Here is a 15,294-nt window from a genome sequence, read left to right as displayed (position 1 = left end):
CACAGAGTTTGGCTAATGTGTCACTTAAAGTTCATTTAGCGGCACTCCCTTCCAAACATCCAGGTTGTGGCAGTAAGAATCTTTTCTCTCACCCAGAAAGTAGAGCCTTCCTAAAAGGCCTAATGAATGTATGCCCACCTATTCATACTGCCATGAAACCTTGGAGCATATCCTTGGTTCTCTCATCATTTACCCAGAACCCAGTTGAACCAATGGGTATTACTTCGATCAATCTGGTAACTTTAAGAATGGCCTTCCTACTGCCCATAACTACGACAAAGCATGTTAGTGAACTGACAACTTTGAGGATTGACTCCCCATACACCAGGATCTATCCTGTAAAGTTGCTCATGCATTTGGATCCTGACTTTATACCCAAGGTGGTATCTGAATTTCACCTCAATCAAGATATTGTTCTCCCCACATTCTTCAGGGATCCTTCTACACCTTTGGAACGTGTGATGCATTCTTTGGAAGTTCACTGGGCACTTCTGTATTACCTGGACCATACTAAAGACTTTAGGTCCACCAAGCACCTTTTTGTATCATTCAAAGGTCCTAAAAGACACGGGACATGAAACCACCTGAAGCAAGTTAAGTCCCACTCTACCTATGCCTATGCTTCATCGGCTGCACACTTGTCAGGGGGTAACCTTTATGGACATCTGTAAAGCAGCAACTTTGTCCACAGAGTTACCTGTCATCAAGCATTGCACCATAGATGTGTACTCCGCTGCTGAGGTGAGCTTTGGGAGAAGCGTTTTAAAGCGAGTGTTACAATAGCTACTGCTGCATCCTCCATTGGGAGCTAGCTAAACACCCATTCTTATGTATATCGATGGATCTCGATCCAGGTAAACAGGTTGCTCACCTGTAACTATTAATATGGTAGAGATCCATCAACATCTATAAGACCCTCCCAAACCACCCCTCTGCAGTAGTGTGTGTAGTAGTTCTGCTATGTGCGTTTTCAGAGTGTGAATGCTATTCTCCAATGACGAACTCACCTAACTCTGGATGATCATCCTCCACAGCAGTCATCCAAGAACTGAGGAACATGGCACTGTCCCACCTTTAAATAGCATGCTGTAGGCGTGGAGGTAGGGCTCAGTCACCATGAGTTGCGGCATTCTACCGTGAGGGTCCTGCACAGGTACAGAACCCATTCTTATGGATGTCGACGGATCTCTGCCAGATCAATAGTTACAGCTAAGGAACCTGTTTTTCTTGAAATATTATGTCTGTACATCACTATTTCCAGTCACTCTGACTGTCTGATCATGCAAAATGTATGTTATTTGGGTTGCTGCCTCCCATCTTCTTCAGATTCCTGCTTCTTAGTCAAGTGCCTTCTGTTCCCTTTCCTTCAGTCACCACAGGGTACTATTATTTAACCCTTTGCAGTAGACAGCAAATACCATACAGTAGGAAAACAACAAAAAAATATTTCTAGAAACCAGATGCATTTGTTTTATTATCCTTTTGACAAAGTAAGAAAGAAGGATGATGACTAAGATACACATGACATCTCAGAATGGAGTTTTGCAAGATCAGTTGTGTTATGTCGAAGACTGATGTTCAAAGTACTGAGTTAAATTTTGAATTCATTTGTTAATTTCCCTTCCTTCCCTCTCTTTTTTGCTAGATCTGTCAACAGTGGCTAACTCAGTGTTTCTGGAATTATATGGACTGGAGTGAGATCTGCCATTACATTGCTATTTGTATTTTCCTTGGTCCAGATTATCAGATATATCTGTGTATATCTGTGTTCAAACATCTACAGCAAGAAATTCTTCAGCATACACAGACCCAGGATCTCCAAGTTTTTCTTAAAGTAATGTTATTCTTTACTTTTAATTCATAATCTCTCTATATAAAACGCTAAGGGTGTATGTAGCAAATTCCATGGTATGTAGCACATCTTGTGAGATGAGAGAGAGAGAGTAGGGCTAAATGGTCGTCAGAGGGGCAATTGCTGCTGATGAGGAGAAGGCTGGAAGGGCCAAGGTGGAGAAAGGAAGAAAAGACATTGAGCAGCTAGTTGCAAGGCCTCCGTCGCCCTGCTGAGTCTCCTAGTGAGGAGGACGGCTGGGGTAGAAGAGCACACTGAGGACCCTCTATGCAGGCCGTATGGCAAGCCCCGGCTCAGACATCTTCCTCGCAAAGAGACTTGGCAGGGCGATGGAGATAGGCCCTCAGGGCATTCTCCCACCCCAGATCAGTTGTCGTTTTCGCAAAGAGACTCTCGCTGAGTGAGTGAGGAGGGGGAGACTGAGTGGGGGGGTGAGGTGAGAGTGAATGAATGAGGGGGAGGATGAGCAAGAAGAGGGGATGAGTGGAAGGAGGGGGAGGATGAGTGAGCAAGCGAGGGGGAGGAAGAGGGAGGGGGAGTGAGTGAGGGGAGGATGAGCAAGTGAGTACAGGAGGGAGGAGAGAATGAGTGAGGGAGGAGGCTGAGTGAGCAAGCAAGTGGGGGAGGAGAGAGCTAAGAGCAAGCAGGTGGAGGGGAGAGGCTGAGTGGGGGAGAGGGAGGCTGAGTGAGTGAGCAAGTGGGGAAGGGGGAGGCTGAGTGAGTGAATGGGAGTGAGTGAGACTTAGAGCAAACAAGTTGATTTTTAGCTTTTTAATTTGAACTGCGTGTATAGCTATACATTTCCCTAATGGCAAAGGAATATATCTTAATTCTTTAGTGGGGTGGATGTATATGTCATATGAAATTGCATCTTGGTTGTTTATTTCACTGGGTGTACATATAAGCATGCATGCACGCACACACCGATGTACACTATGGAGCCAATAAGCAAAGCAAGTGCAAGAGAGAGCAGAAGGTGTGTCACAAAATTGTATGCCAGTATCCTAGATGGCTTTAAATGGGGAATGGACAAATTCAGGAAGGACAGTGTTGGCCTCCCTCCCCTCTTTGAAACTTTGACCTGTGAGCCAAGCAAGACTGAGCAGAATCCTGTGCATAGAAAGGTGCTTGACACCAGGAGGGGAGGATCAAGAGCTTGGACTGGTCAAATTACTGTGTCATGCAAAACGTGAGCTGGTGCAAAGTTTTCTTAGACCCCGGCTGAAATTTTCCGCACACTTGATGAGACCAGAGTCCCAAGAAAAGCTAATAAGGAATCTTAAAAAAATATTGCTTGATAACTTGAACAGCCCCATCCTACCATCAGTCAAGACCAATGTGCAGACAGCTAACTAGATTCAGCACAAAAAGGGTCCCTTGGTTCTGGGATTCATCTGAATAATGACTCATCCACACATCTCCTGTTTGTCTCCTTTGAATACCTGTTTTCCCGCCTTTGGTACCTTGGAGAGGGCAAACTCTATTAAAAATCCTGTGTTCTCAAACCCCAGTGTGAAGGCTTTTGTGGGAGTCTGGTTGCATAACCTCCCTTCTACTGCCTAGAAGCCTGCCTATCTAAATTTCCATGGTGCGCCTAACCCCTTTGCCCAGTAGCTGAACCACTAGACTGTTGAGTCCCTAATTTGGAACACTAGAGCATGAGGTCCAGAACGGTTGAGCTGAGCTGAAATTGCTTTCCTTGAGTGAACCTTGTGCAGGCTTATTGTGGGGAGACCACCTTGGACATTCTTACAAGTCACTCTCTTGATGGGCCTTCTGTCCATACCAGACTGCTTGAGAGCCCCCCTTTGCAGAATTCTGCAATGGGACACTGTGTGGAGTTGCCAGGGGCTAGTCCCTGTGGCTTGACTGCCTCAGAAAGACCAGTGTTGCCTTTGCTATTTGTTAGTTGCTGTTGGAATTTGGTGCCAAACTGGCACCTTGCTGTGTCTCCTTGCTTGCCACTTCGGCAGGACTCCAGAATCTTCACTAGTGGGAGTCACCCTTTTTGGCATCCACAAAATAGCAGATTGAGGTCAGGTATTAAAGCTGTTCTTTATTCTCTCTGTCTTTTTCTCCCCTGTCTCTCCCCCGCTTCTTTCTGCCCAAATTCTGTCTTCTGCCAGTTGCCAGGCTATTGGAGCCATCACTCCATCGCTCTCTTCCCCAACTCATCCTGGGACTTGCAATCACTCCTGTTCAACCACGATTGTACCAAGGCTGTGAAATAGCACATTTACATTTTGCCTCTGCATTTCAGAAAATAAACTTTTTATCTCTTTGCTTTCAGAAGCTGTGCTTCTGAGTCTGTTGCTCCTCTGAGTTACCTTAATGTTGCCTTGCCTCTGTCTAGACTACAAGCTATTTGTCATCCACCCTTGTAAGTTGACTTTGAGTAAAATTCTTCCAAGTTGATCCAATGGCACCACTACACACGTGTATTATACATGTGTGAGCAAGCGTAACAGGTCATAAGAACCGACCTGCTGGATCAGGACCAAGGCCCATCTAGTCCAGCATCCTGTTTTGCACAGTGGCCCAACAGATGCCGCTGGAGGTAAATGACCATAAAACAGTGGTACGTATACTGGTACATAAGAACAGCCCTGCTGGATCAGGCCCAAGGCCCATCTAGTCGAGCATTCTGTTTCACACAGTGGCCCACCAGATGCCGCTAGAAGCCACGGGCAGGAGTTGAGGGCATTCCCTCTGTCCTGCTGTTACTCCCCTGCAACTGGTACTCAGAGGCATCCTGCCTTTGAGGCTGGAGGTGGCCCACAGCCCTCCGACTAGTAGCCATTGATAGACCTCTCCTCCTGAAGTTATCCAAACCTTTCTTAAAGCCATCCAGGTTGTTGGCTGTCACCACATCTTGTGGCAGAGAATTCCACAAGTGGATTATGTGTTGTGTGAAAAAATACTTCTGTTTGCTGGTCCTAAATTTCCTAGCAATCAATTTCTTGGGATGACCCCTGCTTCTCGTGTTATGGGAGAGGGAGAAGAATTTCTCTCTATCCACTTTCTCCACACCATGCATGATTTTATAGACCTCTATCATGTCTCTCCGCAGTCATCTTTTTTCTAAACTAAAAAGCCCCAGGTGTTGTAGCCTTGCCTCGTAAGAAAGGTGCTCCAGACCCCTGATCATCTTGGTTGCCCTCTTCTGCAACTTTCCCAGTTCTTCAATGTCCTCCTTTAGATGTGGTGACCAGAATTGTATGCAGTACTCCAGGTGTGACCACACCATCGTTTTTTGTTAGGGCATTATAATATTAGCTGTTTTATTTTCAGTCCCCTTCCTAATGATCCCTAGCATGGAATTGGCCTTTTTCACAGCTGCCACACATTGAGTCAACACTTTCAATGAGCTGTCCACCATGACCCCATGATCCCTCTCCTGGTCAGTCACCAACAGCTAAGATCCCATCAGCTTATACTTGGGTTATTCGTCCCAATGTGCATCACTTTATACTTACCAATATTGAACCGCATTTGCCATTTTGTCACCCACTCACCCAGTCTGGAGAGATCCTTTTGGAGCGCCTCACAGTCCATTTTGGATTTCACTACCCAAAAGAGTTTGGTATCCTCTGCAAATTTGGCTACTTCACTGCTTACTCCTACTTCTAGATCATTTATGAATAAATTAAAAAGCACCTGTCCCAATACAGATCCCTGGGGAACCCTTCTTACTTTCCTCCATCGTGAAAACTCTCCATTTATCCCTTCCCTCTGTTTCCTGTCCTTCAACCAGTTAGCAATCCACACATGTACTTGTCCCCTTATTCCATGACTGTTAAGTTTTCTCAGGAGTCTTTGGTGAGGAACTTTGTCGAAAACCTTTTGGAAGTCCAAGTATACTTTGTCAACTGGATCACCTTTATCCACACACTTGTTGACACTCTCAAAGAACTCCAAAAGGTTTGTGAGGCAAGACTTACCTTTGCAGAAACCATGCTGGTTCTTTCCCAGCAGGGCCTGTTCTTCTATGTACTTTACAATTTTATCCTTGTGGATGCTTTCCATCAGTTTGCCTGGAACAGTCGTTAAGCTAACCAGCTTGTAATTTCCTGGATCGCCCCGGATCCCTTTTTGAAAATCGATGTTACATTTGCTACTTTCCAGTCCTCCAGTACAGAGCCTGATTGCAGGGATAAGTTATATATTTTAGCAAGGAGGTCTGTCAGTGGCTGCTAGTTATGCAGAGGCAGTATGCCTCTGGAGACCAGTTGCTGGGAAGCAGCGGTAGTAGAAGGCTCTTTGCCTGCATGCCCTACTTCTAGGTTTCCTGTGGGCATCCAGCTGGCCACTGTGGGAAATAAGATGCTGGACCTTTGGTCTGATCCAGCAGGGCCATTCTTATATGCCACGTTATTTTGCATGATGAGCTTTTTCGTTCTTAAATCCTCTTTTTCAAGGAGACCCCTTTTAACCATGCAGACATGCATGGGTTAGTGGGAGTGATTTGCATGAGCAGAACAGCGCAGTATTTAACCACATCATTTGAGCGAATCACATGCAAATAGCTGAGATGTCAGAAGGCAAAACCTCTTCAATGCGGGCACGCTGGCCCCTACATTATTTCTTCCACATGGCTGCAGCCCCATAGTATATTTCAGAATACATAAAGCAAGCCCAATTCTCCCTGTTCCTGTGAAAACTAGCCTCCAGCCATATACTTTCAGAGTAAGAAAGCCACCCAGCTATAAGGATTATAAAACAACTAGTGAAATGACCACCACTTAGTGAGAATGTTTTAGATCTTCAGCATAGCTCAGTTTTTTAGTCTGGGTTTGGAATTTTAACATGCAAATGTGGGGGATAACAGAATGCAAGGATTGTCTGCTGATGTCACAGTGGCCCTTCACTCTGCATTTAGAGAGCTATTTTCTTCTAACTGTTCCTGTGGGAATGTTGCATTTTGGGGGTTGTGTTCCATGTTGAAGGTCAAGGTTTCCAAAAGAGCCTATTACTTTCTCATCCCTCTCAGTTTCCCAATACTAACTCTTCTGTCTGCACTTGTGAAGCAATTCAAGAGAAGTATGTTGGTAGACACAGCCAAAGGAAGAATTGCATGCCTAGGACTATTGAGATGCCAGGGCCTTTTTGAAGACTTTTAATTGAAAGTTGACATTTTGATAAGTAGGAAGTAAGATATGTTGCTTGCATATTCTAGTCATTCATTAGGTGGTTAGAATGTTTTTGTGTTTTACACCTATTTTCTGAAAACCGCTCTTTGTAATTTTCTTATCTCTCCTTTACCTTTTGGGGAAATGTACAAACTAGAACTCCAAACTAGATTTCTGAATATAAAAACAGATGGCTCCCGGCATTCTGAATATTAAACTGGATGAGCCCTATTTGACATCCATAACTTCAAAATCAAAGCTGAATTTTTATTAATATAAAATTCTAGACTGGATAATACTTTTCAAATAAAATATCAAGTTAATTGTTTAAATATGCAATTAGCTGCTGTCTTTCTATAACAGTCATTTTGTATAATGTGGGTACCGAAGTATACCATTAATTTTAAAATTTTGACATTAATTTTAAAATAGCATGGCATCTACCCTTGCTCATTATATAGTAGATGACAATACACCTGAGCTGTGCTTCCTCCTAGTAAAATTCGTGTGAATATCTGATGACAGGCCATCAAGATAAAATAGTTCTTAAGACACACAGGCCAAATGATAGGTCAAAAATGGTAGCTTTCTCATTAAGACTGCATTGGACACATTTAAAAAGAATAGTATGTCTGACTTAAAAGGAATAGTATGTTTTCCTATGCTTATGCTCTTATACAAAAGAGAGAAAATAAACGTTTATGGTGGGGGGAGGCTAGGTTTTAATATATATCCTCTGTCAAAATATCCTCTAGCTGAATAACCAGACATGAGTTAGCAGAGACTAGGAAAGCAATCCGCAGCTCACTAATTCCAACTGAATTTAACTAAACTATTTTTGGAGTTAATGGGTTGTGGGTTGTGCCCCACGAATATAAAATGATGTATGAAAGGAACATAATGGTAAATGGAAGCACTGCAATAAATCAATAAAACTGACATTTTTAAAAATGGTGGTCCCAATCCAAGTTTAGCCATGCACAACAATTAGAGGCTCTAGAAAGGAATGCACATGCTCATTTGTATTTAACACAGCAGCTGGTTTAGTGAAACCCAGATGAGCATTGTAATACAAATGCACATCTGCATCCATTTTGGTGACTTGTAAGGAAACCTGATTCTTCACATCAGTCTTTCTTGCTGGATTTGGCAATTGACTGCAAATCCCTCAAATATTTATTTTATTATTTATCATATTTATTTACCGCCTGATATGTGTATCTCTAGGCAGTGTACACAATTTAAAACAACAAATCTAAAGCAAATTAAAACAAAGCAATTTCACAGACTAAAAAAGTTAAAACAATATCATGGAATGAAAACAGACAGTTTAAAATTAATTTCAGTTAAAAGCCTGAGTGAACAGGTGTGTCTTGAGAGTCTTCCTAAAAGCAAAAAAAGATGGAGATGCCCTTATGTTGACAGGAAGCATGTTCCAAAGCCCCGGGGCAGCCACAGAGAAGGCCCGGTCCCGAGTCGCCACCAAATGAGTCGGTGGCAACGATAACTTGACCTCTTCAGATGATCTTGATATTCATGATAGAGAAGGCGCTCATTTAAGTACCCTGGACCGAAGCCATTGATGGCTTTATAGGTAATAACCAGCACTTTGTGTTTCACTCTGAAACATAGTGGCCGCCAATACAATTTTTTCTTTCAAAATCGGTGTGATATGGTCCCTTGGGGTTATCCTGGAGACCAGTCCAGCTGCCACATTTTGTATCAATTGTAGTTTCCAGACTATGTACAAAGGCAGCCCCACATAGAGTGCATTACAGTAGTCAATCCTGGAGGTTACTAGTATATGTACCGCTGTTTTATGGTCATTTACCTCCAGAAATGTGTGTAGCTTGACGTATCAGGTAAAGCTGGTAAAAAGTGTTCCTGGCCAGTGCCAACCTGAGAAACCAGAGATAATTTTGAATCCTGGAGCACTCCCAAGCTACATACCTGATCTTTTAGAGGAAGTGTAACCCCATCCAGAATAGGCAGATCTAAACTATCTCTCAGATCCCGACAGTACCTCCGACTTATTTGGATTCAACTTCAGTTTGTTATCCTTCATACAGCACATTACCGCCTCCAGGCAGGCATTTAGGGAAGTTATGCTATTTCCTTATGAGGTTGATATGGAGAAATAGATATGGGCGTCATCAGTATAATGATACTACCCTGCACCTCCTGATGATCTCTCCAAGGGGTTTCATGTAGATGTTAAAAAGCATTGGAGACAGTATGGAGCCTTGCAGAACTCCATACTATAGTTGAGTTTGTATTGCTTTGCAGAGCAGCAATCTCGAAGTGACACATTTTGAATCTACCAGACAGGTAGGAACGGAACCACTGTGAAATAGTGCCACCCAATCTCACCTCTCTCCGGTGATCCAGAAGGATTCCATGGGCTATGGTATCAAAAGCCGCCGAGAGATCTCAAAAAGATTAGCAGTCACACTCCCTCTGTTGATAGTTGGAGATCATCCATTAGGCCGACCAAGGCAGTCTCAACCCCATTGCCCACTCGAAAGCTGAGTGGTCTAATAATAGCCTCCTTAAGAGAAAAAACATCCTGCCCTCCCTCTGAGAAGCATGTATAATATAATATTTACCAGATATAATATTTACCATACCCTCTCTGATAATACGATTACCAGAGGAAATAAGCTGTTGGACAAGGGTCAAGAGAATAGGTTGTAGGATGCATAGTCTAAAGCAGTTTGTCCACATCCTCAGGAATCACAAACTGAAAGTGATCCAATCTTATCCTATAAGAGGAGTTGCTGGACAACTCCACAGGAGATTCTGCAGTAACTGTGGAATCCAGTTGGGTCCAAATACAAGATATTTTATCCGGGGCAGGCAGAGGGGAGGAGCCATTGAAGATGTCACAGCTGATGGCTGTGACTGACGACTGATGGTTCCAAGTTCAAATTCAAGGGGGAGGGGGCACATACTTTGAATGTTTTAAATTATTTTAACAGCTTCTTTTGTATTTGTTGTTTCTTTTTCTTTTTTTTAAATGCCTAGAGCCTTTGAAGTCAATAAATACTAGCCCCTCACAACCCTAGACAACTCAGCTGGACATGAATTTGTGGAAGCAATGCAGGCAGAAAAAACCCGCTTTTTTGCCATCCAACTTCTAGAACATAGGTCTTCAAATGTGCTCTGTGTTGTGATCTGTCGGATTCACACCAAGTCTTCCCCCGCTTGCGCTCTAGTCATCTACCTTGCCACTTCAGCTCCTGTAGTTTTTCTGAATAACACGGGGCTAATTTTGAAGCAGTTCTGAGAGGACACTTAGGAGCAATTGTGTCTACTGCCCTATTGAGTTCATTATTCCATGTTTGCAACAGAGCATTTACTTACTTATTTACCAGATTTACAATTAAAACACAATTAAAACAAAATTTTAATATAAAACCATTTAAAACTTAAAACAAGGTTAAAAATCTTAAAACAATAAGTCTAATTAAAACCCTGGGTGAACAGATGTGTCTTGATTAGTTTTTAAAAAGTTGTCAGACATGACAGTAATTCTGTCATTGACAGAATCATTAGCAGAGCCAACTCTAAACCCTTCCTAGGCTTCTGAGAATCCTTTGGAGCCAATAACCTTCTCAGGCGGACCAACCTAAAAGGTCACCCCTGCATAGGTGGGTTGTGGTTGAAAATGGTGGTTCGTCCATGACAATGGGGAGATGACAGGAGTCCTCACCCACCTTTTGCTGATCAGAGCAAAAGACCAAGTAGAGCATATGAATTAAAAGGAATAACAGTTTGTTAAAAGCAAATCTGAAATATTTTGAATAACTGCTGATTACCTGCGTGTCAGTGAGTTGTTTCATCATTGTTCACATGGAAATGGTCTCTAGTCACAAGCCACTACAGATGGAGAAATGCACTTATACATGAGGTCCTTCCATGAGCAGAAGTGGTCTTTGTGTGTGAGTGCATTTACACACTCACCATTTACTTCCATTTTTACACACACACACACACACACACACACACACACACACACACACACACACACAGCTTGTGGCCGTGCAGTGCAATTCTGAACACTTTGGATATAACCCATTGACTCTAATAGCCAGCTGTTGGTTGTGACAAGCCCCGTTGCCTTCCCGTTATGTACATCTCAAAGGTCCATTCAACTATTTCAGATATTCTTTCCAAAAAGAACAAAATGTATTTCTCCTAGTTACGACTTCCCAATTATATATGTGTGATATTTTAGACTATAAGTAAAATTGGACTATATATAAATTTAGACTATAATATATACTTAGATTATAAGTAAAATATTTTGCAATGTGATGGTTCATAGTACTCCTGAGAATCTACCTCTTTTTTGTTTGCAGAGTGACATGAGTAATACTGTACAACTATTCTTCATAATAGTTAACCGCCCTGAGCCTTTTTGGAAGGGCGGTATAAAAGTTTTAATAATTAATTAATTAATTAATTAATTAATTAATTAATAATAGCTATATAGTACAAAGCATTCAAGCATGTTCTTGGAATATAATAAATTCCTAATACAGAAAGATTGGGATTGCAGAGCACTGTTTTCTCCATTAATGCCCCACTGCAAAATGGAAAAATAAAATCCTATTATTTGCATTTGTTAAAAGATGGTCTCAAGGCAACTTAGGAGATAACTGCATTAGCATCTAGTATAATGCCTGAAGTAATATAAAACTTGCATTAACATAGATAAAGATTTTGTTTTCTAATACAAACAATTTCTGCTTAGAACTACAATTGTATTGATACGTCTTTACAAGAGAGCAGACCTTGCAAGCATATTCTTCCAGTTTTTGTCAGCATAGTTCTCTAGATCCAGCCATACTTTTCCAATCCAGAGAACTGTGAGCAGGAGGGAAATAGCTGCTTGTGCAAGAGTTTGCACAAGAGTTCATGCCACACTATAATTCCCAGGTCCTGTAGCAGTTTTCATGATTCTGTTCATGAAAAAGTTGCAGAAGCTCTTGCAGAAGCAGAAGAGCATCTTATTTTATATATTTATTTAACACATTTGTATACCCCCCCCCCCAAAATGCAAGTCTCTGGGCGTTGCAACAACTAGCACTTTTAGCAAGATGGTGGGATAATTTGTCAAAAATAATATATTACAATGTACAAGTCCCAACTTGAAGCATTGCAATAAAAAAGAGCAATTTCCAACCTTCCATTGACAAAATGCGCCTCATTTTATACTGTTTTGAAGCTTTCCACTGATGTATGATGGAGCTCAACTATGTATTCACTCTGGAGTCATTCTGTATCATTCTGGAGTCATGCTATTAGCAAATATGTAATTAGAGATGTCTAGGAGCAGACATGCAGATTTTTCACTTTTGTCACAGTGTATAGTGTCTGTTTCCTGTGAAACACAGCAGATTATGTGTCACTATTGGGCAGGGAGGGGAATAAAATAGCTACCTTTTGGGAAAGGTTGGAATGCATTATCTTGGTGGTATGCATGATTTCCCCCCCTAGTTTATAATAATTTTCTTTTGTGCAATGTGCAGGAAGAAGCACTTCATGGATTTCAAGTGAGTGATTATTTCAGATACATGGAAAGCTTGGCTCTAACCTACAGACCGGTGCTGCTAAGAGACATGAGGAACATTAGAGTGCAGAACACATAGATCAAGCAAATGAGCATCTCATTTCAAATTTTAGTTACATTCTTAAGGGGCACTGATTGTTTGCTTTATATCCTTCTTCATAAAAATGCATTTGTTCTAAATGTACATACTGCGAAATCAATAATAAAGCTTTTCAGCATACAACTTTCACAAGACGACATCCTCTAAATTGGATCATCTGAAAAATAATGTGTTTTTCTAGCCATGCGCCATAGCCTTGTTTACACTTGGCTTCAGAACCTGCCCTTGAATTACTTAAAGGTCCTGCTTATATTTTCCAGGAGCTATTTCCATATTATTAAACTTTGCTTACCTTCAACTCTTACCTAAAAATTCTAAATTGCATACAGGTTTGGCAGTTAAAAAAACCCAGTAATTTGAATAATCACTTTGAAAACAGACCCTTTGTTAATAGCAATGAGTAAAGGCATAGCCAGTTCCGTGCATGCAAGAGGACTGACCTTGAGAGGTTAGGCAGGGAAATGCTGTAGATAATCAGTTCCTTCTTCTGTTTTGAAATAGCAGTACCAAATCTTTCATTGTATCTGTTATAGTCATCTTAAAAAATTCTGTATCAAAACCTTTACCTCAAATCCTGCATATTAAAGAAATAAATTAAAACTGCAATAGATTTAAATATGTGGTTTCATTGTGGGTTTGTGGTTTCTCCAGATTACCATGTTATTCCAAAATTGAATGCAGTAAGGTGAATCTAGAGGTACATATACTGTGCTAGTGCTAATATTTTGATTTTATTTATTTATCATATTTCTGTACCGCCTGATCTAGGCATCTCATTTTGAAGTGAAGTCAAAGAATCTGAAAAACCATACAGCTATAACTTACTGATCTGTATGTAACTTTTATAGTGAACCTAATTGTGACACGTTTGGACTTTATTACATGTTGTATATGTTTCTGTATGTGCACCAAATTAGATGCTGTATAAAAGTACACTAATATTTTGTTAACTGAACATATGTGGGAATAAAAACTATTTTGGAATTAAAGGAGATAATCTATCTAAAGTTAATCATGTTTTAAATCCCGTTGGCTGACATGTTCCACAGTGCAACACAGTAATGCACTCCCACCAACCAACATGATGTGTGATTGTGCAAGATTCAGCCACACTGGTACTGTCCTCTTGTGCAGCAGCATCCTGGGTGATTTAAAACCCTGCAGTGGTGCGGTCAAGTCTGAACTACAAGTGTTACGTTGCAGGACAGTTCACATAGGGTGCCAACCACCCCCATGGGTTGCTAACCCATGGCGTACAACGTTCTGTTGTTTCTGAGGTGTTCTGAGTGTGGATTCTATGATAGCAAATGAGATTTTCAATGAGACACCATGAATCCACTTTCATTTGCTATCATAGAATCCACACTCAGAATACCTCAGAAACAACAGAACCCTGTACCCCATGGATTAGAAACCCATGGGGGTGGTTGGCACCCTATGTGCACTACACCACCACTCACTCTGGGCCACCCCAGCACCCCCCAAGTGTACTTATGGGGCTGCTGAAAGCTCCATTGTACCACCTTATGAGGAAAAACTTTAAAGACGCGTAGACTTCAACAATTCACCAAAAATCAGCCCTCTGCCCAAATCCTTTGAAAAAATTCAGGTAGCTTCCTTGCCCCAACCCAGCACTACCACCAACCCCACACCGCTCTAGGCCACCCCTTTCCCCCCCACGTGAAGCGATACACCCTTCATTATACCTAATGGGGGAAAACCTTAAAAACAGAACAGGGGTGATTCGGTTCGGATCTGAATCGAAACACCAAAAATCTGAATTGCACACCCCTAGTATTTAAAACAAACAAAAAAAACATAGCACCATAATTAGAGAAACAGTAGAAACGACTATTAAACATTAAGATCAAAAGTTTGAATGGATGTAAAAAAAACTTCATATATTATCTATCTATAGATATACAGGTGGACCTCATTATCTGTGGGGGTTCTATTCTCTGCTACAACTGCGAATGAGACATGGACGCATTGGGAATCAGGTGGTTAGTTTCCTGGAGGCGAAAAAAAGCCTTTTAAAAAAATTTAAAAGCTGGAATGATGTGCTGTGCCATGATGTGCCAGTCTCCAGCTGTCCAGCAATCCCTCCCCGCAAAGGCCCAATTCTGCCATTTCCCATCAAAATATCATGGGGAATTTTTTATCCAAAGAAGAGCAACAAAATGGCTCTGTTCAGCAAAATGGTGGCTAGAAATGACCTTAGAGGTCACTTTCGGCCATTTGGGGATCGCAGATATGCAGTTTTTAACCTTAAAAAAACCCTGCATATACTGAGGTTGGGTCTCCATTGCCCAACCATAGATATGAAAATCCGCAGTTGTCAGGACCACATGTGACAAAGTCCGTGTGTGTGTGTGTGTGTGTGTGTGTGTGTGTGTGTGTGTGTTTTGCTTGGGTTTCACTCACTGACTGACATGAAACTTCCAGACCAAACCATGAACTAGTGATGTGCACGGACCAGTCCACAGGCCATTCAAAAGGCCTCTGGACCGGTCCGGACATGGGGCAGTTCAATGCCAGGAGGGGTTCCTTTACGGGCGGGGAGAGGATGTATTTCCCCCGCCGCTTTTCCCCTGCCGGCGTGTGTATTTTAGTAAGCATTTAGGGTGGCAGGGTACCT

The 15,294-nt window shown here is 41.8% G+C and overlaps 1 protein-coding gene across 6 annotated transcripts in view; it reads left to right on the top strand.

The window, feature by feature from the left end:
* Nucleotides 1-13,645, top strand: part of TBC1D32 (TBC1 domain family member 32) — a 196,633-nt gene extending 182,988 nt beyond the window's left edge. For 5 of the 6 annotated variants that reach the window (XM_053283712.1, XM_053283702.1, XM_053283696.1 and 2 more), the window contains 2 exons: nt 1,646-1,834; nt 12,516-13,645. In XM_053283712.1, the coding sequence (XP_053139687.1) occupies nt 1,646-1,834; nt 12,516-12,635 (309 nt within the window). In that variant the 3' untranslated portion in view covers nt 12,636-13,645. Of the gene's footprint in view, nt 1-1,645; nt 1,835-12,515 lie in introns of those variants that run through there. The other variant, XR_008313100.1, reaches the window with a different exon arrangement.
* The last annotated feature ends 1,649 nt before the right edge of the window (nt 13,646-15,294 follow it).

Source organism: Hemicordylus capensis, chromosome 1, assembly GCF_027244095.1.
Source record: "Hemicordylus capensis ecotype Gifberg chromosome 1, rHemCap1.1.pri, whole genome shotgun sequence".
NCBI lineage: Eukaryota > Metazoa > Chordata > Lepidosauria > Squamata > Cordylidae > Hemicordylus > Hemicordylus capensis.
This window is presented reverse-complemented; position numbering and strand designations above follow the sequence as displayed.